Source organism: Populus trichocarpa, chromosome 2 (genome assembly GCF_000002775.5).
Source record: "Populus trichocarpa isolate Nisqually-1 chromosome 2, P.trichocarpa_v4.1, whole genome shotgun sequence".
NCBI classification, from domain to species: Eukaryota; Viridiplantae; Streptophyta; class Magnoliopsida; order Malpighiales; family Salicaceae; genus Populus; species Populus trichocarpa.
Genome location: NC_037286.2, coordinates 4,795,844 through 4,819,748, shown reverse-complemented (window position 1 = coordinate 4,819,748; position 23,905 = coordinate 4,795,844). Strand labels below are relative to the sequence as shown.

At 34.7% G+C, this 23,905-nt stretch overlaps 5 protein-coding genes across 10 annotated transcripts; 2 read left to right on the top strand and 3 right to left on the bottom strand.

Annotated features, from left to right (window-relative positions):
• Nucleotides 1-4,753: 4,753 nt before the first annotated feature.
• LOC7466401 (vacuolar iron transporter homolog 1) lies at nucleotides 4,754-6,573 on the top strand. Its single transcript, XM_002302149.4, has one exon. It carries the CDS (start codon nucleotides 5,635-5,637, stop codon nucleotides 6,301-6,303), a length of 669 nt encoding a protein of 222 aa, XP_002302185.1. The 5' UTR covers nucleotides 4,754-5,634; the 3' UTR covers nucleotides 6,304-6,573.
• A 514-nt stretch (nucleotides 6,574-7,087) lies between these two features.
• On the bottom strand, nucleotides 7,088-9,338 carry LOC7466249 (cytochrome b-c1 complex subunit 6-1, mitochondrial). Of its 2 annotated transcripts, XM_002300888.4 has the most exons (5): nucleotides 8,999-9,338; nucleotides 8,767-8,814; nucleotides 8,047-8,131; nucleotides 7,550-7,639; nucleotides 7,088-7,462 (listed from the first exon to the last, which is right to left on the bottom strand). In XM_002300888.4, coding segments are annotated over exons 2-5 (210 nt in total). In that variant the 5' UTR covers nucleotides 8,769-8,814; nucleotides 8,999-9,338; the 3' UTR covers nucleotides 7,088-7,429. The 2 variants fall into 2 exon arrangements, with proteins under 2 accessions (XP_002300924.3, XP_052306741.1); XM_052450781.1 differs by lacking the exons at nucleotides 8,767-8,814; nucleotides 8,999-9,338 and having other exon boundaries at nucleotides 8,047-8,697.
• A 940-nt stretch (nucleotides 9,339-10,278) lies between these two features.
• On the bottom strand, nucleotides 10,279-13,496 carry LOC7467824 (cytochrome b-c1 complex subunit 6-1, mitochondrial). Of its 3 annotated transcripts, none has more exons than XM_024595057.2 (5): nucleotides 13,365-13,496; nucleotides 13,044-13,117; nucleotides 12,153-12,237; nucleotides 10,624-10,713; nucleotides 10,279-10,546 (listed from the first exon to the last, which is right to left on the bottom strand). In XM_024595057.2, coding segments are annotated over exons 2-5 (210 nt in total). In that variant the 5' UTR covers nucleotides 13,046-13,117; nucleotides 13,365-13,496; the 3' UTR covers nucleotides 10,279-10,513. The 3 variants fall into 3 exon arrangements, with proteins under 3 accessions (XP_024450825.1, XP_024450823.1, XP_052306339.1); XM_024595055.2 differs by having other exon boundaries at nucleotides 13,074-13,117; nucleotides 13,365-13,489; XM_052450379.1 differs by having other exon boundaries at nucleotides 13,074-13,141; nucleotides 13,365-13,421.
• Nucleotides 13,497-13,688: 192 nt separating this feature from the next.
• On the top strand, nucleotides 13,689-14,627 carry LOC112326679 (probable sulfate transporter 3.3). Its single transcript, XM_024596223.2, has 3 exons — nucleotides 13,689-13,888; nucleotides 13,999-14,285; nucleotides 14,482-14,627. The coding sequence occupies exons 1-3, from the start codon at nucleotides 13,828-13,830 to the stop codon at nucleotides 14,569-14,571; spliced, it is 438 nt and encodes a 145-aa protein (XP_024451991.2). The 5' UTR covers nucleotides 13,689-13,827; the 3' UTR covers nucleotides 14,572-14,627.
• On the bottom strand, nucleotides 14,537-22,365 carry LOC18096176 (uncharacterized). 3 transcript variants are annotated; one of them, XR_008058502.1, is made up of 8 exons: nucleotides 21,484-22,365; nucleotides 21,070-21,148; nucleotides 19,120-19,271; nucleotides 18,131-18,245; nucleotides 17,800-17,985; nucleotides 17,342-17,413; nucleotides 16,293-17,209; nucleotides 14,537-15,286 (listed from the first exon to the last, which is right to left on the bottom strand). XR_008058502.1 is itself a non-coding variant. In XM_006386249.3 (7 exons), the coding sequence occupies exons 1-7, from the start codon at nucleotides 21,936-21,938 to the stop codon at nucleotides 16,385-16,387; spliced, it is 1,884 nt and encodes a 627-aa protein (XP_006386311.2). In that variant the 5' UTR covers nucleotides 21,939-22,365; the 3' UTR covers nucleotides 15,889-16,384. The 3 variants fall into 3 exon arrangements, 1 of the variants encoding a protein (XP_006386311.2); XR_008058501.1 differs by having other exon boundaries at nucleotides 14,537-15,137; XM_006386249.3 differs by lacking the exon at nucleotides 14,537-15,286 and having other exon boundaries at nucleotides 15,889-17,209.
• Between the last annotated feature and the right edge of the window lie 1,540 nt (nucleotides 22,366-23,905).

The window sequence follows — 23,905 nt, the reverse complement described above, 5'->3', positions numbered from 1 at the left end:
GTTCAATTGATGATTCTGAAAAATGCCCCAGTTCATTATATAGATAAAGGCTTGGGCTATGAGTTAGACAAATTAAACTCTAAATTAAACAAATTGTGATATAACTAGAACTTAAAAAATAAGGCACCAACGTGAAAAAACAATGCTGTCGAACCCGTATCAAATAATGGTTCGGTTAAACTATTGGATCGCTGAATCATTGATTTGATTAGTGGACCAGTAACCAGATGATTGGATCGATTGTATTAAAATATAAATGTATTTTGTACCATATAAAATATAAATAAGAAATGATAAAACAGTGAGTGTACAATTTTAGAAAATTGAAACAAAAGGTTATTTAAAAAAAAAAAAAAAGGTCAAAGCTTAACCCACCTATTAAATAAGCTAGGTTTTACCAGATTTGGCTGGGTTTCATCATTATTTACCAAATTTCCTACTAGTTACTGTCTCTAGTGTCAACCCATACCAGTTAAATGGTCGGGTTTTATTAAATTTGTCAGGCTTTCATTGCTTTTTTATTAAGTCTTTTATCGGTTTTAGTCTTAAAGGCCTTATTTATTTGTTAAAAATAATTTTTTAAAAAAAAATAGGTTATTTTTTTTATATCTAACAGTGTTATAAAAAATAAATTTAAAAATATTTTTTAGTATTTAGTTATGTCATAAAAAATGAGTTAGGAAATTACTTAATAATTTTTTAAATTTTTTATCAAATTTATCCAGCATATATAGAACATTAAATATAACTATTTGACTAATTACAATAAAAGAATGAGATATAAAAAGTCTTTTTATTATATCATATATTTATATATAGTTTATTTTATAAAATATAACTATTAATATGATATAAATATTTTAAATATAATATTATAGACATATATCAATTTTTTGTTGTTTGGAGAATATTAAAAATATTTTTTTCCTATAGTATCCTAATTTTATAGCAAAATTTATATTATTTAAAATGTATGTATTAGAATATTGTGTTTTCTAGCAATATTATCTAAATTAAAGTATAATATAACTATTTTTTTTTACCTATTCATTCAATTTCGGATATTTCCAGGCAGGCAAAAATAGTTGCTATTTTCATTTTTTTTCTTTTCCTAAAAAAGACTAGCCACTCAGACTACATGATTATTAGGGGTGATCATTTTCGGTTCGATTTGGTTTTTATAAAAAAAAAGTAACCAAACCGAATCTTTTTTAAAAAAACCAAAACCGGTTCAAACCTTGCTCGGTTTTTTCCGGTTTGGCTCGGCTTTTTTCTGGTTTTTTCAGCTTGGGTTCGGTTCGATTTTTTCGGTTTCAGACTTATAAAACCAGAACCGAACCGAACCGAACTGGTCGGTTTTTTCAAAATTTTAATCGGTTTTTTTTCACGATTCGGTTTTTTCGTTTTTTTTTTTTCCGGTTTTCTTGGTTTTTCAGTTTTTTTGCTCACCCCTAATGATTACACACTATTTGTATCATTATTTATTATTTAAATTCTAAAATAAAAGGGTTGAATATAACTATAACTATTTGTGCTTTGCTCGGTGTGAAGCTGAACTTAAAGATGTTGGGTCTGATATTTTACTAGACCCATAAGCATTTAAGACCAACACGTAGCTGAGTCTAAAAATATTAGGTCTAAAAAATATATATATATATATACCCACATTACCTAAACTTATTAGTCTATCAAGTTTATATGTTAGGTTATCACCACCACTCTTTAAGCTAATAAGTTATGTATAAAATATGACTTTACTTGTATTTGCAACTGTTGGGCTGGATTCTGATGGTATATATTGTGCCGTTGTTCTCTTAAGGCCTATCGGAAATTGTCCTGGTTACTGATCCAGTTGTCATCAGAGCCTATAAACAACTCAGGCCTTCAAGGTTTTTGTGAAGAATTGGGATTCCCCTAATTCTTCTTCTTAGGTAAAGAAAAAAAAAAAAGTGGCTGGTGGGGTGAGACAAGGGACAAAGCTCATCTCTCAATAAGTGGAAAATTATGGATTTCGTTGAGACTAGATCAGCATCCTAGTTTTATCTTTTCCTTCCTTTCCATTTTTTTCTTGGAAGAATTGTCCGGAGAAAATAATGCAAGGGAAAGAAATGAAAGACAGCTCGTTCAGATTTTGTTCTCTTCGATTCTGAGTTCTCAGGTCCCTTGCCATCTTAGGATGCTCTCCCGAATATCCCATAACAAAACAAACCAAACCAGACAAGATATGAATCAGGTCTCTCCTGTAAAACGCACCACTGACAGATTTGGGCTTTCTAGCTAGAGGTAGTGGATGCCCACATAGCATCCTTTTGATGCTAAGGAAGACAAGAAAGTACTTATTATCGTTTGATTTGTCCAAATTGAACATGATGCCGCCTCCCATTCTCATCCCACCATCACTTATTCAGTCTCCAGCTGCGCCTTAATGTTGTTACACACCATGCCACTAATGTAGCCACAAATGGCTACATGAAGTTCTTCGGGTTTTATATGGCCCCACAAATAATTCCAATTAAAATGCAGTACTCATTAGGCATGTTACCCCAAAGTACTTAATTACAAAAATATAAACAAATTATTATTGTTAATTATTGATCACGTTCTTGGTTAAGCAGAAGATACAGAATATTGGCCAATTACAGATGTTTTTTGAACGAGGGATATTTATTTTATGAGCTGGCATTGATTCGAGCAAGAGAACCTCTTGAGGAATCCACCATACATGATGAATCAATCTAGACCTAGCATAGATGGCACTTAATAGAAGTTTAATTAGTAGTGCAACATCCACCGAAAAAGTTGTGTAGATTTTTTATTGCCAGGCATATCCTATCATGATGAACTTGGACTTGGGGTATTGATTTACAGCATCTTCTAGTAATAAATTTATAATTTATAAATATGGATTTCATACTTTTTCCTAGAAGTTAATTTTAGCTGCCCAGAAACCTGCTGATAATGACTGCAATGTTTATATAATTAAGCTGGACAGCTGCGGTATAAAAGTATTATAGATACTAAATCTTTCATTACTAAATTTCTATGCATGAAGGATTAAAGACCAATCCTTTCGTGCATACTCCATGAACATAGACAAAAACCATTAAAATGGTTACGCATAAAAGTTGTAGGGGTTCCATTAAAGAAGATGGAAAGCACAATGATAGCAGCGGCCAGTTTGAGTGGAATGTCGAAAGAGAAATTAGGACAACAAAAAGACTTCCAATAAGAGTAGTTTTTGATTGATAAAATAACGAGAGAAGGTGGCATTCGTGTGGAAAGCACACTCCTTGCATTTCCTAATATTATCGTATTCGCCAACACTTCTCTCTCTCAACTATATACCGAGTGCTTTCCGATTCAGCAATCCATTATGAATGTTACATGCTAGGAAAAAATCCTGGCCACGTATATGATTTGATCCTTTGAAATCATCATAATTGGAGTATCATATATATATATTGGGATTTATGATTTTGTACCCCATGATCTTCCATTAAATTTATGATTTTAGAGCAGGCCAAATGATTTGCAAGAAATTGTTGGGCGGCTGGCTTATATATATTGGTGGGTTTTTATACCAACGGGTAATTCCCACGTATAGTAAACATGAGCTTCGCTGTTGAAAAGGGCGTTGATGATATACTTCTCAGGGAAATTAAGTGAAGTCTCGAGTTCCAGTTTTGCTTTTATCACCTGAACAAGAACAAAAGGCCAAACAAAAAGAAGAAGAAGATGAAGAAGAATTTTACTTAAGGGCCTTGGCCCATCTCTAAAAGAAAAGGAAATGAGCTGCATACATGCATGGGACTGGTGGGGGTCCCTCTAGCCTTTCAATTTTCATGGTTAGGTGCTAGGGCACAAAATTCGTGTTGCATTTTGACTAGATCATCGTCTTATACTAGATATATAGAAATCATAAATGAGCCGAAGCATGACAAAACAATCTTCAAGACGAGTTGCCTTCATCAAGACAAATTCTGCTTTATCAAAACGTTACAACAAGTTAAAAAGCAAAAAGTTGCAGGTTAGTTATATAATCTTTTCTTCGTAAGTACTTACACTTTTCTAAAAATATTTTTTCGGTGAATTATTCTACACTCATATTTGGTCATCTTTAAGACCATTAATTTAACTATTAATTCAAAAAGAAAAGATTGTTAATAATTAAATATTAATTAATCCCAAGATAGAAATTTACCCAAAACCCTCTACCTGGATCAAATACACCAAATAATATTGAGAATTGAATTATGTTATATATTTTTCTGAATATCCGAATTTAATTAAACATCATCTTTTAACGAATGAAAATCCTTCAAGATCACATGGAATGATGGAAAGTTGTCTTGGACACACAACACAGTTAATTAATCATATCCATGCAAATGCCCTAAATCTTGATTTCGTACGTAGATCCATAATATGTTAATTGATCATTATATTCAGGATAATACCCTATGCCTATAATTAAATAACAGACTACCCTTTTTTTTTGTTCCGACCTGAGAATTTGACTAGAATAGAATGCTTGAGAGTGCAGATTATAGAGTTTAGGAAACCGAAGCTTTGAAACGCTTGCTTATGTTAGTTTCCATGTATATGTTTGCCGTTGTTAAGATAGTTGTTTGTCCTGCTTCCACGGTCATGCTTTAGTCATGACTTCCAGTCTCTGGGCTAACTGCCTAAAAGCGAACCTCCTCTTCTTGGGGTATATATCTATATCTAGGAGGAATTACTGGATCGAGTTGTTTTCTCTCTTCCTGCATTGGCAAATAGTTTTCACCTTTTTCTTTCTTTGTTCTTACTTATCATTCTTTCATGACTGTTTATGATTAGTATTCCTAATCGAATCATAATCCTTTTCTTTTCTTTTAATTTCTTCAGGAGCACAGTACTTAGAGAGACTAAAGGTTGGATTATATATTTTCCGTGTGTGCATGGTGGGTGGTTCTTAGGGCTCGACCATGCTTTTTTTTTCCTGCTTGATATCGATGGATGAGTTCTAGTTATGGTGATAAGGTTACTGTGAAGGCCATTGAGGGTAATACATCAAATGACTTCATACGCACAAAAACACCATTTTCGACAAATAAAAGTTTCCCAAGTTTCGTGTAGCTTTTGCATTTCATTTCATTCTTCGTAGGCAAACCCACCATTAATAAAAGCACTGTGGCAACCACATCGATCATGAGCCATGACTGATAAATGAAATTAAATTCTCCTTTTCAATTATTCTTTATAAAAGTTTTGTTGCATAACATCTAACATATCTTACTGCTAATGAATTAATTTCTCAGGCAATTTCAATCTTTCAAAATTACTAATATATTGAGTACGGTAAAGTATTACCCCTACTTTTCCTCAAATATATACATATATACTAATACAAGCGCAATAATTGTGAGACCGCATACAATTCGCAACTACAAGGATCTTTTGTTATATAAAAGCTTTTTCTTCCCCTAGTGGGCGTTCCCACTTCAATTTGCCTTGCCTTCCACCATAGCAAAGATCTTCATCTATATATAACCTCTTCAAGGCGTGTGCCATCCACACTTCTCCAAACCTTCCCCTCTTTACTATCTGATTATTCTAACAAAATCTCCATAATTCTCAATCTGCTTTTCTTCCATGGCTAGCAACCAAACATCCCTCAATGATGCCAAATTTGCTCTCCCTATTAATGATGTTGAGCAACAAGCGACCTTAGAGATTGAAACCGAAGACTTTGACTACTCAAAACGAGCACAATGGCTACGAGCTGCAGTCCTTGGAGCCAATGATGGTTTGGTCTCCACCGCATCATTGATGATGGGTGTGGGGGCTGTGAAACAAGACATTAAGGTCATGATACTAACCGGGTTCGCCGGTTTGGTAGCTGGGGCTTGTAGCATGGCAATAGGTGAGTTCGTGTCTGTCCACTCACAACTAGATATTGAGTTGGCCCAAATGAAGAGAGAAAAGGAAAGAAGAAATAATGGAGGAAAAGAGGAACAAGAAGAGGGAGAGAATAAGGAGAGTTTGCCAAATCCATTGCAAGCAGCTGCAGCTTCAGCTCTTGCCTTTTCAGTTGGTGCATTAGTGCCATTGCTAGCTGCTTCTTTCATAAGAGGGTACAAGGTGAGGCTAGGAGTTGTGGTTGCGGCAGTGACCTTGGCTTTGCTGATCTTTGGGTGGTTAGGGGCTGTGTTGGGAAAGGCTCCAACTGTTAAGTCATCACTTAGGGTTTTGGTTGGAGGATGGCTGGCTATGGCTATCACCTTTGGTCTTACCAAGTTGATTGGATCAAGTGGACTGTGAATTAATTTGCCACTCTCTCCCTTCTAGGTTTTTTATTTTTCCAAGTAATTTTCGTGCAGTAACCAAGTTGTTTGTCTAGTTTGTTTTCACTTCTTTCCTTTCCCTTTTTATCTGGCAGTTGTGATGCATGTATGCATGGGACGTTGAAGTTGGCTTGTTGTATTATTAGGAATTAGAAGCCAAGGAGGGGAGGAGAGTGGAAGTGATTGGATTGAAGTATCAAATGCTTATAAATAATTAGAGAGAGCTCTCTCTCTCTCTCTTTCACTACTCACATTTGTGAAGGGAATATTTAACTGTAATCACACCAAAGGAATGCCCCCGCTTGTGAGGTCTATTAATCTTTTACTTAATTTGTGTTATATTTGTTGGAAAATCTAATTAAAACATGGTTAATGAATATATTTGAAGTCAAATTAAAATTGAGATTCATTCATTTTTAACATTAAAATTTTATTAGAATTTAATTTTCAATACATGAGCTCTTTTACAAGGAACATTAATTAATATGATTTAAATAGAATGAGAAATTGATTTAATTTTTTTTTAGTTTACATGTTTTGTAGAAACTCAATTTTTTAAAAAACTTTTATTACATGTGGAAAAAAAAAAGTTTTATGTAGTGGAAATGTGAAAGGTTAATATTAAATTTAAAAGAGACACTCAAATTTTTAGAGAGGAGATCTTTAGCAAAGTAACTTTGGACTTAATTGATTAAAAAAGAATTTATTCTGATATTAAATATAATTATTATTTTTATTTGTTTTAGTTCTGAAATCCACTGTAAAAAGAAGTTGTAAGAATAGTATTTCTACACTGTTTTTTCTAGATTCGATACACTCTTCCGTACCTCTTTCTATAAAAAGAGGGCAGAACTACTGATATTATAAACCCAATCATGCAGTCTTTCGATTTTTTCATCGTGACTTCACATGATATTTGCTGCAACAGCTTACAAATCCATCAATTCACAACATTCTCTGTTATTCTAATTCAAAAGGTTTTCCTTGTCAAAATGGTAAAGGGTTGACACGAAATATCAGCCAAGCAACATTTCACATAACTCAACTACGATAGCAGAAAACTCGAATAGGAAATGAAAGTGGTGTCCTGACAGTACTCCCTGTCACTTCAGTTTAGAGAATAGCTTCGGTGCAACCTGCATATTCCAAAATCCCGAATGCTGCTGATGATCCAGACCAATAATAATCTAAGAAAGCATTAAGAAGTGGAAAGAAAAACTTACGCATTTATCAATACAGTACCAGTAGTCGAAGTACTGCCCTGTACAATGTTTGTGGCCACTCTCATCTCCTTCAACTCTCTTAACACATGCCTGTAATAAGTGGAATATAATTATAGTTCCAGTGGCAAAACATATACTCAAGTTGAGAAATTTCCAACCAACTGGGACAGCATTTCAATTCAGCAGTGACTAGCGAATTTTGGATAAAACAATAAAACATTCAATTCACGACCCAAGACTGATGAAGTGCCATATAAAACAATAAGCAGCGTCATTTCTATTAGTTCCTGACAAGATTTTTAAGTACTGTATAAGCATAAAACAATTCCGTTATGGAAATCTCAGGGAGTGTAACATCAAATTAATAGCTTTGGAAGGTATTGGATATAAGTCAATGGCCAGAAGACATAAAGTCAAGAATGATATTCATTTGCATGTTTAGAAAACAAGAAGGCAGGGAAAAAGAAATGACAAATTAAATTGTGAAAGTGCTTCACCTCATATTCAAGTAGAGGCTTCACACATTTAGGCTTGCAAGAGTCCTCGAGATACTTCTTTTGATCAACAAGTTCCTCGTCCGCCCTAAATTTAATTAAATGAAAACAACAAGCGCATGCATAGTAAGACATGAAAAAACTATGACATGCAAAATAAAATTCAGAACTATGCAAGCAGATAAGGTTCATTACTGACTCTAGCACAGGTATAAGCATGTTTTTTTTATCTTAGCATCCATGTTTTTGTGTCTGAAAACATGATAGTTTGGGACTTGGGACAAGCAATATCCAATCATGGATAAAAATCTTGCTTAAAAACAAATAAATCCTTACCTTCGAATAGTAAATTTAAAACTAGTATGAGATTGAGAATGCTTAAGATGTAAAAATCAGCCTTTCATGGTTTCTTTCAAAAAAAAGATTTATAGGTCCAAGATCCCAGTTTATCACAATTACACCCATTAATTACATGGATTCAGCACCATACAGAACACGACAGCAATTGGTTTCCCTAATGCACCCATCCTTATAAACAACCTTAAACCTCAAACCAACACAACAACACTTAACAGATAATTCCATATTAATTACAACTAGATAATATCAGAAATTGTGCAACACCACAACATGGCGAGCCGAAAGCTCATCAAAATTCTGATGCACCCAGATTCAATTATGATTAGCAGTAACTTAACAAGATAAAGGGAGCCTAATACTCACATGTGTTAGAGCTAAAAAAAGGCACGATATGATAATTTGCGGTGTTCCCTGCAGAGAGGACGGCAATTAATTTAATTTTAGATACGTGCATTAATGGCGAGACCTTGAATTTTAGAAATGCTGCTTTATTTATTTATTATAAATCAGAATACGAAAATAAGGGAGAAATTGAACGAAAAAACAAAGGAGACTTTGATGATTTGATGAGTTAATGAGAGACAAGGAACTGTACCTTAGATTAGAGTTAATGACAGACAGAGAGATCGTTCACTTATGCAAACTATGTCACTGTTGATCTCAGGATGCTTGGCAGAGAGTTGTGACCTGAGATTGGGCTGAGTTTTGTTGGGCCATAACTGGGCTCTCTTTTTTGGTTGGTGAAAACGATAAGACGAAGTCTATCCATTCCGTTTGTGAGTCGACAATTTCGCATCTGAAAAATCAACAAGGTTAGGTCTGGTTTGCAACCCGTTTTGGGCGGAGGATTCACCGTATAATGGCGGAGGAGTAGGAGGTCCCACTGGTTCCCGTTTTCAATCACATTGAATTCTGCGGTTTTAATACTAGCCACCGCCTTTTAGATTTTTCACTTCTAACAAATTTATTCCTTCACTTTCATTACCATTTTCTACTGAAATTAAAAAGAAAATAGCCTCTTTTTTTTTCAATGATAAACCTTGAATATATCTATATATCAATCAAGATTGAATCCCTTTTTTGAATGATCTCGTCGAAACATCCCGTTCAAATAATGATCTCAAATCCAGGATATCAAATAATAAACAAAATTTGTGTAACGAGAATTTATAGGAAGATTAACTTTTTGACCAGCTTAGATTGTTGGGGATCCAATGATCCCTTTTGCAGTCCCAAGATTTACAAATTAAAACCGAAAAATATTTTTATTAAAATAATTTATTCACTTAAAAATATATTAAAATAATTATTTATTTATTTTTAAAAAATTATTTTTAACATTAAAGTATTAAAATAATTTAAAATTAAATCATTTTATTTCAAAAACACTTTTATTCCACATAAACAAACGTTGAGATTCTACAACCCTAAAGCAGTGAAAAGTCTAAACAAGTCAATCTTGCGAGCGAGCAGAGATCATGCGTGACTGCAGAATATATAGGACGCTGAAATGATTGCCATGTTGAAAAAGCAACGAATTCCGTCCGATCAGCTATCAGTTTAGACAGTTAATACCTGCTATGAAGCGAAACCTGAATTCAATTGTATATATCAACACAACAGTATATGAACAAATATCATCGGAAGCATCATCTCTCCCAGCAGTGTTATAGAAAGGCATTGGCATAGTTATATCTAGGCTGTGTCATAGCAGATTTTGTTATGATATTTGGTTACTTGTCAAAAAAAATAAATAAAATAGAAATATATTAATATAATATTTTATTTTTAATATTAATATAAAAAAAGATTTAAAAACATAAAAAAATATTTTTTTTTTAAAAATCATGCTGGGCTGCAAAATCAATCCACCCCTGGAGCAATATACAGCCTCCATCTTTAAAATTTTCAACATGACCTCGCAAGATGTATCACGTTCAACAGCTTACCAGTTACAAAGCAATCAATTTAAGACATCTTCCATTATTTTAATTCAAAAACGTTTGCTGATCAAATCGAAAAGAGGTGCCGCAGATGAGTGGAAATGAGCCCATGATCTGACATTTCAAAAGATAAAACAGGAAATGAAAGTGCCCTAACAGCATCCCTACTACTTCAGTTTCGAAAACAGCTTCAGAGCAACCTGTCCAAAATGCCAAATTCAGTTGATGACCTGAATCAAAATCTTGACGAAATTTGAAACACTGAAAGCCAACTTACGCATTTATCAACACAGGACCAGTAATCAAAGTACTGTCCAGTACAATGTTTGTGGCCAGTCTCATCACCTTGAATTCTCTTCACACATGCCTGTAATAAGTGCCACAGAAGTTATAAGCTTTTGGCCATAAAATCAAATCCTCAAAGCTCAAGAAATAGCCATTCGGAAGAAACCAGTAAAAGAAATGATTTTTCAGTAGTAACTACCAAAGAAATGATTTCCAAAATTCATATAGCCAAAAATTATGGCACCCAGTGGCGGAGCCAAGATTTTTTAAATGATAGGGCAAATTACTAACAAATGCTTAATATTATATACTATATAGACATGTGTTATATATAGAGAAATCAATTTAAAATGTATGTACTAACTCATGTCAAGCAAAATTAATTTAAGAATATTTTTAAAATGAAAAAACTTACATTATAATTATTCTTTTCAAGTTTTTATATTTTGAAACTGCTTTATAATGACTTCATTCTTAATTTCATTAAAGATATTCTTTCTTAATATATACAATCAAACTTTCATTCATCTATTTCTAAATCTTCCAGGGACTATTGAAGTTATTGGCAACAATTCTTTGTTGGCTTGTTGTTTTATACAATTGGGTTAAATATAAACATTAATATATTTTTAATTTTTTTTAAATTGTGTCCCTAATTTTTTGAGTTGTCCAGTACTTCATTTTTAATAACTAGTAAGTTTATCACCATAATTTTTCATATGAAATTCATAATAAAATATATATTAATTCATCAAAACTCATTATCATTTTTCATATGAAATTCATAATAAAATATATATTAATTCATCAAAACTCATTTCAATTCATATTCATATGCATATAATATTATCCATACACATATTAATTTAACAAACCCATAAATTATCATAAACTCTAACATTTTTAAATAACTAATTATAAAGGAATAAAACTAAAATTAGACAATGGAATAAATAGAAAAAATGAAGGAAACCTACCTAAAACATAAAGCATACGAGGTTACTTGCTTAACTAATTAATAGTTTAGGACTTGAAAAGAAATTTTGTAGAAAGGAGAGAGGCAGGGACAATAGTTCACAAAGGAAGAAGAAGAGCTTGTATCAATTAATAGCTAACAAAGAAAATTAAACTTGTTAAGTTATTATATTAAAATTCTAATATAAAAAATATTTTGAAAAAAAAAATTAAAGGGGCAACTGCTCCTCTTTCCCCTCGTGGCTCCGCCACTGATGGCACCAACAAGGAGATGATCCACATTTTCCCAACAAGTTATCGAACATGATCTTATATCTTATCAAGAGCAGCGAAGGATTGAAAATGAAGTAAACAGGAGCTTTGATGGACCCAAAGTTTTTTTTTTTTTTAAGACGTCAGATTTCAGAAGTCGCTGAACGAAGACCACATTCATTTGATATCTAGATACTGGAAAAATGAAAAGATAAAACAAAATAAACTACAGGTACAATCCATCATTTTCACTCACGCATTCTATAAACAAGTTTGAATATAAAAATGCTTTACCTGATATTCAAGCAAAGGCCTCACACATTTAGGCTTGCAAGATTCCTCAAGATACTTCTTCGGATCGACAGGTTCCTCGTCCGCCCTAAGTTTAATTGAAAGGGAGCAAATGCATGTATAGGTGAGAAACAGAATAGTGTGAAATACAAAAATACATTCAAAACCATGCAGGTATATAACTCCTTTATCTTCCCTGAGACAGGTATTATTAGCACATCTCCATATGACTAATGCATTTGCAAGAACATGGTGACAAACATATCTCCAAATATAAAAATGCTAGTTTAAAAAACAGCAAAACAAAGTTCTTGCTTAAAGCTGATCCAATAAACGATATCTGCATAACAAAGTAACTAAGCCAGAACAAACACGCTTACACAAGCCTTTAATGGTTTCTAAGCATAATTGTCCCAAATGGTGCTACAAGATAGTCATAGTCATTCCATTGTTATGGAAAACAGTTTCATGATCAGGACCCTTAAGACATCATACCTAAACCAAAAAAAGTGAGAACCTAGACAACATGGCCACTTTCTAGGAGATTTTATTACATACTTGAAAAGCAGGAAACGTATCTAATCTATCTATATTTATCTCATTTACTTAAACAGCAGGAATACATGTAAAAGGAACCTCGCCCCACCCACACGCACGAGCGCGCACAAAAATTATTGATTGAGGTCCCAGTTTATCACAAATAGACCCATTAGATTGGAGCACTCAGTGTTGCCCAGCAGTTTCTAGTCCATATCACAATAATTGTTTACTCCATTGTAAATCCAAAACCCACATCTCAGTCACGTCAACTAGCACATAATTTAACAAATGAACAAAAAAGATAAGATTAAGAAAAACAGACAGATTGCTATAAGCTTAAGAATCATCACATACATTTGAATAAAATACAGAATACTCACTCACATGTATTAGAACTAAAAATCACGGTAAGACAGTTCGCGAATTCCCTGCAATTATTTGAAATCAATCATCTGAAAGGAATGGTTCGATTGTTAACGACATCCAAAGGCAAAAAATAAAAAACTGCGAGGGAGACCTAAATATTTGGATAGGGGTGATTTGTTTGTAATTAAAATACGAAACCAACCGTCAAATTAGAGAGAGTACTGAAAACAAAGGATGGACGACGAGAGCTCGAAATAGGAGTGGTTAAGGGAAGTAGAAGAGAAACGTGACAAGGAGAAGAAATCGCACCTTGGTCGGGGGAGTTGGAGAAACGATGATCGGGAGATTGACGCAGACAAAGCGACTGTTGGCCCTGTGAGATTTACTTTTCTAATCGAAGACCTCGGACTGGGACTGGGAGGTGTAATGGACCTGCAACATTGATTGGACTATAACTACATAAAGGGCCCTAATTTGACCCACTTCAGTTCGGTCATTTCGAGTGGTAAATTTTAGAAAAGAAAACATAAAAAAAATATCGTTCTTTCTTCTTCTTCTTTTACAATTTCCTAAAAATATTGTAATTTTTTTTTACTATTCTTCTATATCTTATTTACTTTGGTATTATCAGCTTTTTTATATGAAGAATAAATTTAATACTCCCTGGAAATACATGAATTATTGAAGGAGGAAGGTTAATCTTGGATTGCACCGTACTTGTATACATATTTTTGCTGCTTTGAAGAACTACCAGGTAGATGGTAACAAGGAAATGATGGCAATTGGGTTAATGAATGTGATTGGCTCCGCCACTTCCTGTTGTGTTACAGCAGGTGCTGACATGTACAGTCTACTATCCTTCCTTTCTTTTCTGTTATGCTATTAAGTGCTTAAAAATAGAAGAGACACGTCTATGGTATTATGACACAACTTTGAATTTCAGGAGCTTTCTCTCGTTCTGCTGTCAATCACAATGCAGGAGCCAAAACGGCAGTTTCCAACATTATAATGTCAGTGACAGTTATGGTGACCCTCCTCTTCCTAATGCCTCTATTCCAGTACACCCCAAATGTTGTATTGGGTGCCATCATAGTAACAGCAGTAAATGGCCTCGTAGACATCCCAGCTGCTTGCCAGAGATGGAAGATCGACAAATTTGATTTTGTTGTGATGTTGTGTGCATTCTTTGGTGTTATTTCTGTCCCTGTCCAGGACGGCCTTGCCATTGCGGTGAGTTTTCAAGTTTTAGATAATGGTACCAGAACTGAACCTGTACAGGCTTGAAAAAGTAAACAGGAATTACTTATTAATTAGGATTTAAGTTGCTTTTCCTTTTTCCAATTATCTTGGGAAAAGACACTATGAAGTGATTCCTGCTTTCATGTTATTGATGATACAAAACAACCATGATGCTGTTGATGAACAGGTAGGGATATCAATATTCAAGATCCTTCTTCAAGTCACAAGGCCGAAGACTGGTTCTGGGAAACATACCTGGGACAGATATATTCCGTAATCTTATCATTACAAGGAAGCTATGAGGATCCCTGGTTTCTTCATTTTAAGCATTGAAGCTCCAATCAATTTACTTGGTTAATACAACCTACCTCAAAGAATGGTTTTTCTGTGCACTCAGTAGCTCATAAAGCATACTTGCACTTCCCATCATGACTCTAATAATTCTCCTTCAATTTTTCCTTATTTTTTCTTTTTTTATGGTAACTCTCCTTTAACTTTGTAACAGGATTCTGAGATAGTAGATGAATATGAAACTGAAGAAAACACAAAGAGACAGTCAAGTATTCATTTTCTGATATATTTTTGCTCTTCTTGTTGCTGATGCTTCACTAACCAGGAGATTATTCTCACTTGATAGTTGATCCTACGCAAGTCCCCACCTGGGCATGGAACTAGAGCACACGCACGTTCTCCTAAGATGCAAGCATTGATAAAGCATTCTCTTCTGCTGGTATTTTGAACGCCCCAATCCCACACTGGGAACAAGGGAGAAGGTAGTTTTATGAAGATGATCGGTGTATTTAGGCAAAATCCTAATCAATCCCCATTGATCTCCTTCTCCCGCTATGATTAACAAGCATAAACATATCAGTGTATTTAGGCAAAATCCTAATCAAATAATCATCTGGGAACCCAAAACTTCTCTTTAACTTGTTGAGTAAAACAACATTAAGCCCATGACTCCCACTCATCATCAACAACTATAAAACTCTCTGTAGACACATGACAAATATAAAAATTTAGCTCCGGGAGTTGCAAAAGAATACAATAATTAAGTTTTTCCTCTAAAAATACATATTAAAATAATCTATCAACCATAAACATTCATACATTTATAATGAGAAACACAAAGTACGGCATGCTTCTTACTAAGTTCTTTTATTTATTCTTCCACTAAATATCTGGAATTATACTCAACATAATTTCATCATACAAAACATATCAATTAATTTCATATTTAATAGGAGTACAAATAGTTTTTTAATTGTTCCAAACATTGGTATACTCTAAAATAATTAACATCCTTTTCAATTCAAACAAGTGTCAAACTATTCTCAAATAAATGTAAAGTTCGATCTAAAAAAATTATTTAGATATTCATAGAAAAGTGCGCGCGTGTCTATATATTTCTGCTTCGATGCAGAGGGCAGTCATTACCCTATATCATATATGCCCTAGCAACAAAAAGGCTGACTGCCCCCTCCAGCCCCCCCGGATCCGCCAGGCTGGTTCCATAGAAGCAATGAAATACTAGTAACCATTCGTTTCTGTTTGCTGAATTTCATGGTTAAATATTATGAATAAAAAGTAAAAATATGACAACAGGATCTCTCCTTAGATCTAATAACTCTCCAATAGAAACTCTGTTCCGTTGCCCTTTCGCGTTCCTCCAGGGCAGAGTTTAACTGTTACAACATATTCAACCGCAAGAACATGCATGATTATTTTGGCATTCCTACAATCCCTCGCCAAAGGCTTTCCAAATCAACACAAAGGCAATATAAACGAATTTTACACATCAGATTGCCATTAAACATGACAGTATACCTCCCTTTCTGAGTATCTAACATTATCAAGATCGAATTAGAATGAGCAAGCTACAACAATCCACAGCAGAAAATGGTGTTGCACATACTTGCAAAAGATAATACCATGAACCCATAGATAATACCATGAAACCCCCCCCCCCCCTGCTTAATTTAAAAGAGGATGCCTTACCCTGAATTTTTTTTGTGATTGTTCTTGGATTATATGCCATCTGTGTTTTCACCGACAGGAGCACGCTAAAGGATCACAAAAAGGGTAAACATTCACACTATACTAGGCGGATCCCCCACCCAATTGCAAACTGCACGCGACCAGCGTGTTCTAATACAGTCCACCAGTGGTGCATGCTGGGAAGGCTCAGGTTTTGTCACCTCAGTGTCTTTACCACTTGATTCGTTCCCAACAGGCCCAGAAGTCACTACCACATCTGCCATGAATTCCTCGGGAGTCCACCTTGGTGGAACTGAAACCCTCAATTTTGTGAGCCTAGGTCTCTGAACTGGTGTTTCACCCCCAGAGGTTGTGTGGCTTCCATTTAAATCAGATTTTGCAATCCCATTAAAATGGTAAAGATCAAACACCTTCTTACCCATTAACCCACTTGAATCCTTAAGGCCTCCCAAACTTTTGTCCAAGTCCAAAATAACCTGCCAGAACTCACTCCATACAATAAAGCCAGTGCTGCAAAGGTGATCAAGTTTCTCGGATGGAAGTCTAATTCCTGCTTCCCTAAGGACTTGATGGAAACCTTCAACACTGATAAAGCCACCGCCGCCACTCTGATCTTGTGCATCAAATGCCCTCCGGATCTGTGATTCCCTTTCTTCCAGCTCATTCTCATCTTGAACAGTGGTGTCGAGAGCAAATAGAACTGTATAATGGGATTCACTTCCTACAACCCATATTGGCCATTTAGGGCATTTTAGATGCTGGCCAACCTTACAAAAATTGAGGGATTCTAGTAGAGTGAGAAATCCAACTTCCACACTCGTGAATATGCCCTTTAGAAACATGCCTCCACCCAAGTCCATCCTACCGTCAAATACATTAGGGACAGCCTGTCCACAGAGCAAAAGGTTCACAATTTCCTGTTTCACAATGTTCAAAAGAATCATCCCAGAAAAATTCAATCAGTATTCAAAGATTAACCAAAGGACAGATACCATCAAAGCAGAGGGGGACGAGATAACACAACCTAGATCAATATGTGGGTATTATACCTGTGAAGCATGCCCAAAAGGTGCAGTGACTAGGGGAAGGCTGGGATCGTCCCTGTCAGATTGAATGGAGTCCTGAATAGAAGAGACATTTTTCAAGCATAAGTGGCATAAGCATCCAATTTTAAAAAGGGAGAACCACTAATTCACAAGGAAACTTCAAAAGGCTGTTAGAGATCTACAGCATAAGACTGGAGAAAGACAAAGCCATCTTTTTTTTCTACTAACATAACATAACCCCAAAGTAAAGCTCAAAACTCCCATTTCAAAAGGCTTTGAAATTAAAATCTCAGACACCTCAATCCCACCCCGCTCCTACCTTCTTCCACAAAAGGAATAGGTTTTGAAATGGACTAGCGATGCCCCCATTTCCAAGCATAAAATGATGAGGATTAGGTCAAACTCTCAAATGGGAAAATATTAAAGGGCATATAAATGAAGAGATAGCTTTGTAAGCATACCAATCCCCGGGACAGTAATGCAGAAATAAGGAACAGTAGTGCCCCCATACGAGATTGGAAAACAGGAAGTGCCTTATGGAGCTTCTGCAATGCACTTGCTTGTGATGTATGTGTTTCGATTCTTAGAATTTTTTGCAAATCAAAGGCAGATTCAATTGAAAGACCCTCAAGTGCTTTTGCAACAATCTGCAAGATAGAAGACAACCCCTATCAGCAAATAAATATCCAAAACAGCTGTGCAAAATAGTCATCACAATCATGATGTTTCCACTAAATCAATCTCTAAACTTATTATTGCAAGTACATTGATATCAAGCCTAAACCAACTTACCTCGTTCTTTGCAAAGCCCTTGGTGTCAAGGCCAACAACATTCAAAGTGGCAATCACAGCTCTTTTATTATCCCCACACATAAACAATATCTCGCCCATGCTTTTGACCAGGGCTCTGTGAATGGGAAAAAATTACAGCAATGAAATGAAAATGGAGAAGTGAGCAAATATAAATGAATTTCTATAAGAGATTGATCATGAACCGTATAAGTTTTTCAACGCATCCCGACATTCATTTCCAACTAAAACAGGCAGAACGCTAGTTACACATAATTGATAGTTAATCAAGGGTATAACAAGTTTTCAAACCACTACTTGCTGTTAAACCTTGCCCACTAGTCTAGATATATGCAGTGGCAAATTATTCAAAAACCTCAAGTACACAGGAACATAAGCTATTAAAGTTAAATTTTAACCAGGACTGAGTTGCACATGACACATGCAAATATAAGATCAAAGAGGTTTGAATATTCTACAAAAGATCAAGTGGCATAAACAGGAAAAAGCATATACACCTCATATGGTATCCATCACCAGGAAACCAACTCCATCACAAACTCAAGGAACATTGTATCAATAACTTGATGACACCCAATTAGCAATTTGTAATAGCTCAACCATACATATAAATCAGAATTCCCTGATAAAGAATATCATTGCAGAAAATAACTCACTTGAGAACAATGGAAAACCCTTAGATATGAAGTTATTAAACTGTGACAACTTAAAAATAAAACAGTTCACGGCACTTAAAAAGCAACTGAGCACATCTCAGGAATGAATACCACAATTTCGTTGTTTGTAAATCAAAGGATCATAAATAATAGCATAAAATGAAAGTAAACAAAAAATGGAGCTCCAAGCTTTAAATGCAACTGAAAAAAAGGGTAGGCTACAGGCAGGAGGAAAACCATGTGAAACCATGAGTGGTAAATTTCTAAGTGCATAAGGTCTTCCATTGTGATATTTAACCGATGGTTTATAATCACCTTGCTTTTGCATCTTCAGTGAGAGAACCAAAATTATCCGATGCAACATATTGGCCTTTAGACAATCTTCCAGGGCCTAAATTTTGTGGCGCATTTGATGTAACTTTGCCTATTTCATTCGGAAAGAAAAGAAGGTATTTGAGAACAAATGCCTGCACAACCCCACAAAATATTGTAAGAAAATCAATAAGGATTTTGAACTGATTCTGAAGCTATGAATATTGCAAATCAGTATAGCACCAAGAAAACTAAAATAAAAGATGAAATGGTATAAGGAGATTAAGAACTGCACACTTAAATTGCAACCAATACCTGGTTCAAAGGAATGATGAATGATACAGTTATATAACTTCAATTACTACCTTATACAAAAACAGAGGCTACCCATTTCCAAGTAAGAAATCAAACTCCAACCCTCCTCCATTTTGGAGAAGTTCAAAAAACCAGCCATAGCATCGTGAAATGATCAGGCCAATGGCTCAATACCATTATGAAGTGAATTTTTTTTACTATGGTTGGTTATGGCCTATGGACCTTGAGTTTGAGGTAGCCTATAATTCTCTAAACCCTTAATGACACACAATCCAAAGATTTGAAAATAAAACAATTTTTGAAAAGGGCTATGCCTAGAATTTTTTGCAATAGCCACAAAGTCAAAAGATATAACAATTATTTCAAATATTTAGATAGTTAAAATAATCATCTGATTTACAACAGATTGTCAAAATCACACATGTGTTAGCTAGTGTTTTGAAAGATTATCACCAACAAACACAGGGAATTGATACATGACACAATAACTAAACTCAACTCTGCTAAACCCAATGTAGATTATGATCAATCACATGAATCATTCTTATATATTATAATCCTATTAAAGCTAAATTTACTATAAACTATCAGCTATTAGATAACTTTTAGTCAGCCTTTCTCCATTTTTAATACTGACTACTAGATGAATCCAACCAATCTTCCGTGTCAGGAAGCCTGAAAATGTTAGTTGAAGAAAACTTAACATCAACGGATAGAGCTAATATTTTGGCAATGGCTCCTGGTGCTTAGTTGACCTCGAGCAAAATTTCTAGTAAACTCCTACCGGGATTAAATATGTTCATGTTCATGTTCATGTTCATGTTCAATTCAAAGCATTTTCTCTCATCTCTGTGAAATCTGCAGCAGTGATTGTAGCATCCTCACCCTGCATTTGGCTTCTTTGATAATTAACTAAATTCTTTCACACGCCCATGACTTCAGCTTGTCATGAGCCCCCATAAATTCCACTATCAGTTAAAACTTTACATGACTATGTTATGGTATTTTATATTTTTTATTTATTTTCTATTGATCTAATCTTATTTGGGAAGATATATATTTTAGATTTATATAATATAGTATAGTATAATATTACTTCTTTTTTTTAATTTATAGCATATCACCTTGGTTCATTCAGGCATGCGCCTCGGGCATTTTATAGGCTTGGACTCTTTTTAGCGCCTTTTGCCTTTGACAACACTGATTATAAATAAATCTAAAATTGAATGGCATAGACATCCATTTAAAAAATCAATTCTATGAATGACTAGACTGTCGCCTAAAGCATGAAAATTTTAAAAAAGATGACATCAAAACATCTATGATGAAATTGCATATTGACATTCAAGTAGCCTGGCAAGAGAAAGCTCCATTCTTCAGCATCACACCATGGTTAATGATCCATCAAGGAATGCATCCAAATTCTAATTAGCTTTATCCAAGGGCAAAAAGCAGAGCGGCATAAAATGCACATGCACCATTCTAACTCATGCGTACCCCCCTTCTTCCCATAGCACAAGAAAGAAACAAAGAAAAAACTAATCCTTGATTTATTCGATATAACACATAATGTAGAAATTGATTAAAGATACTAGCAACAACAGAAAAAACAGCATAGTTCGAAATCAAGGGGATTACTTGTATAGTTGCTAAGACGCCACAGGGCCCGCCTTCATGCTGCACTAGGCCCATAGATGTTTCTGGATCAGGACTAAACCTATATGAACGTTCAAAATGATATTAGCCAATAACGGGTATGCCAATGAAACTTCTGCAACATCGTGATTTTGAAAACGAACCAGATCTCAAACAAGTTGTAAGACAAATAATTTAGTATACAAATTCCTATGGGATCCCCATGGGGATAGCCCTTAAAAGCACACAGTTCTACCCTTTCATCACTACACTGAACCAATAAGACCACTTTTTCTCCACTTCAGTTGCTGAACATGAATCAAATTGCTAAAATCCACTATTATGACCCATCAAAATGTGTCATAACTAAACATGTAAAACCATTTGCAATATGGAAGTCACCACATTATCCAATACCTTATGCCCTGGTTACTCCACTGAGCAAGAATGTCCTTCGAAACTCCGCTCCCAAACACCATCGAAAACAACTGATTAACTTCCTCACTCGATAATTCCAGTCCCGAATTCCCCTCCTTCGCACCAAAATTCACCTCCTTTCTAACACAGTCCGCACTTTTACCAGGATTTCTATCAATTGTTGCTTTCGAAGGTGAAGGTGAAGGTGAAGGTGAAGGTGAAGGAGAAGGAGAAGGCGAATGCGACAACGAAGGAGAAGGGGAGGCAATTCTCGTCGCGATCATCCGCTTCTCAGCGGCCGCTGCCATGAGCTCTCGTTGCATCCGCCTCGATTCCTCTGGTGACGCCGCAGGAGCTCCAGCGTCTCTCGGCTTGCTTCGCTTAGGTTCAGGAGGCGAGTTTTGCATGCTCATTCTTAGAGCCACTCTCAACTCCTCTTCTTCTTGATCCGCCATTGAAGAAAAAATCAGAATCAGAATCAGAATCGCAGATCCAAAATGGCTTGCAATTTGGCGAGTTTAGGGTTTCATGCGTATATACAGGTAGATTTAATCCAGTAATTACAATGGATAAGAGGATTAGATTTGATTTAAAGATGAAGATATCAAAAAATATTGTAATTATAAAAACCCTAGTGAATTAGGGTTTGAGATCTTTTATTTAGTACGTGAATGGATTTGGATTTTATTTGTGTGTGGGAAGTGACATTTGATTTTCGACGAGAAGAATGATGGTAGGATTGGTATTTTAAATTCTGGATAGGGTCAAAAACGGAAAGAAGATTAATCTGAGAGCGAAGATGCAGGTGCCTGAACGATGTCGTACGCTTTATCAACTGTGTGCTTTTTGTTGAGGATGATTTCTACGAGATGATACGTTTGACCTCGTTTATTGAGTTTAGGTTGTGGGTGTCTTTGGATGAAGGATCAGGATCAAGAGTGTTTTTGTTTATTTGTTTAAGAAGTGATTTTGAACATTTAAAAAAAAAAAATTAGTTTTTTTATATGATTTTAGATATTAATATTATTATATTAAAGATAAATTAAAAAAACAATATATTAATATATTTCTAAATTTAGAACATTTGGTTTATCTTTTAATTAATGAGTGTGATTCAGTGACCTGTCTATCTAATTCTTTTCTTCCTCGGAGAGCAAAGCGTTTTGCTTTAGTTGTCTGAAGAGAATCTTTGCCAGAATTGGAACTGGGATTTGATTAAGTGTTACGGTTGGGCAGGAAGGCTTGTATTCATGATGGATTTATAACCATCGGATGTTAGAGTGTTTGAGGACGAACGCTTGATGTTGATTGCAAGTCCTTGAGGTGGAAGAAAGTCTTTTCTTGTCAATGCGGGGCAAGAGGGATTGAGAGTAGACAATGGTAGCCTATAAAATGGATTTGAGCTTTTCTTTTTCATTTTGTAAAAGAGAAAAAGAAAAGGACGTTTAGGATGGAGAGGAGGTGGAAGAACGCACTGAAGTTGCCGCCCATGAATCATGAATGAACTCTGTCTGTCCATTTTAATAAAAGCCCACGCACAAGATCTTTCACATGCTGCTGCAAGTCGCCCTCTCAGGCGAAACGTTATGGCTAGGCATATTGATGATGGATCTGCTATTGTTAGCCATCCTTTTGATCCAGTAATCCAATCCGACCCCGCCCAGACCACTAGGACAAGCTCTGAAATAGCGTTTTTGCTGTGAACAATATTTATATATATATATAGATCACCCTAGCTACAGGCCGGTACAAATTTTTTTAATAAAAAAAATAATATTCATCATATGAAACAAATTAAATTAAATTTACTAGGTTATAAAACTAAAACAATCTGTAAAAAAAATATATATATATATATATAAAATTTAAAATCTAATAACTTAATGTCAAAGATGAAAAAAATCAAAAAATATAATGTTGAATAAGAAAACTCAAGTCAACTCAACGTAACTTGACAAACCCACAGTTCATTATATGAGATTAGGATAAAAAAAAATCAAAAGAAGTACCTAGTAAGAAAAAAAAACAAAGTCCAACAAAAAAAAACTTCAAAAAAAATCCTTGCTAACCCAAGTCAATAAAAATTAATTTAAAAAAAATCAAGTCAACCTAAATTAAACTCAACTAATTTGCAATCCGATATATGAGATAATGATAACCTAGTAAAAAAAAAGCAGAACAAATCATGAAACTCAAGACTCAATAATTCAATGTTAAATGATAAAAAAATTTAAAATTTTAAAAATTTAAAAACTGAATTTAAACTAAATTTATCATCAAATTGATAGACCGAATCATGAAAAAAAATGAGAACCAACAATGGAAACCAAATAAAATTCAATTCGACTTTACCTCGCTGGCAGGACAATTAGGAAATGTAATAAAGGGTAAAACGGCTAATATGCTGTCTGAATGTTTTCAC

Coding starts and splice junctions, on each gene's coding strand:
- LOC18096176 (XM_006386249.3), bottom strand. CDS start 21,938: ATGGCGGATCAAGAAGAAGAGGAGTTGAGAGTGGCTCTAAGAATGAGC. Junction 21,149..21,483: donor TGGAGTAACCAGGGCATAAG/GTATTGGATAAT, acceptor ACGTTCATATAG/GTTTAGTCCTGATCCAGAAA. Junction 17,210..17,341: donor CTTTTGGGCATGCTTCACAG/GTATAATACCCA, acceptor ATTGTGAAACAG/GAAATTGTGAACCTTTTGCT.
- LOC7466401 (XM_002302149.4), top strand. CDS start 5,635: ATGGCTAGCAACCAAACATCCCTCAATGATGCCAAATTTGCTCTCCCT.
- LOC112326679 (XM_024596223.2), top strand. CDS start 13,828: ATGATGGCAATTGGGTTAATGAATGTGATTGGCTCCGCCACTTCCTGT. Junction 13,889..13,998: donor TTCCTGTTGTGTTACAGCAG/GTGCTGACATGT, acceptor TTTGAATTTCAG/GAGCTTTCTCTCGTTCTGCT. Junction 14,286..14,481: donor AGGACGGCCTTGCCATTGCG/GTGAGTTTTCAA, acceptor GTTGATGAACAG/GTAGGGATATCAATATTCAA.
- LOC7467824 (XM_024595057.2), bottom strand. Junction 10,714..12,152: donor GGCCTTTGCTTGAATATCAG/GTAAAGCATTTT, acceptor CACTTATTACAG/GCATGTGTGAAGAGAATTCA. Junction 10,547..10,623: donor GGTCCTGTGTTGATAAATGC/GTAAGTTGGCTT, acceptor CATTTTGGACAG/GTTGCTCTGAAGCTGTTTTC.
- LOC7466249 (XM_052450781.1), bottom strand. CDS start 8,262: ATGCTTATACCTGTGCTAGAGTCAGTAATGAACCTTATCTGCTTGCAT. Junction 7,640..8,046: donor AGCCTCTACTTGAATATGAG/GTGAAGCACTTT, acceptor CACTTATTACAG/GCATGTGTTAAGAGAGTTGA. Junction 7,463..7,549: donor GGTACTGTATTGATAAATGC/GTAAGTTTTTCT, acceptor TGGAATATGCAG/GTTGCACCGAAGCTATTCTC.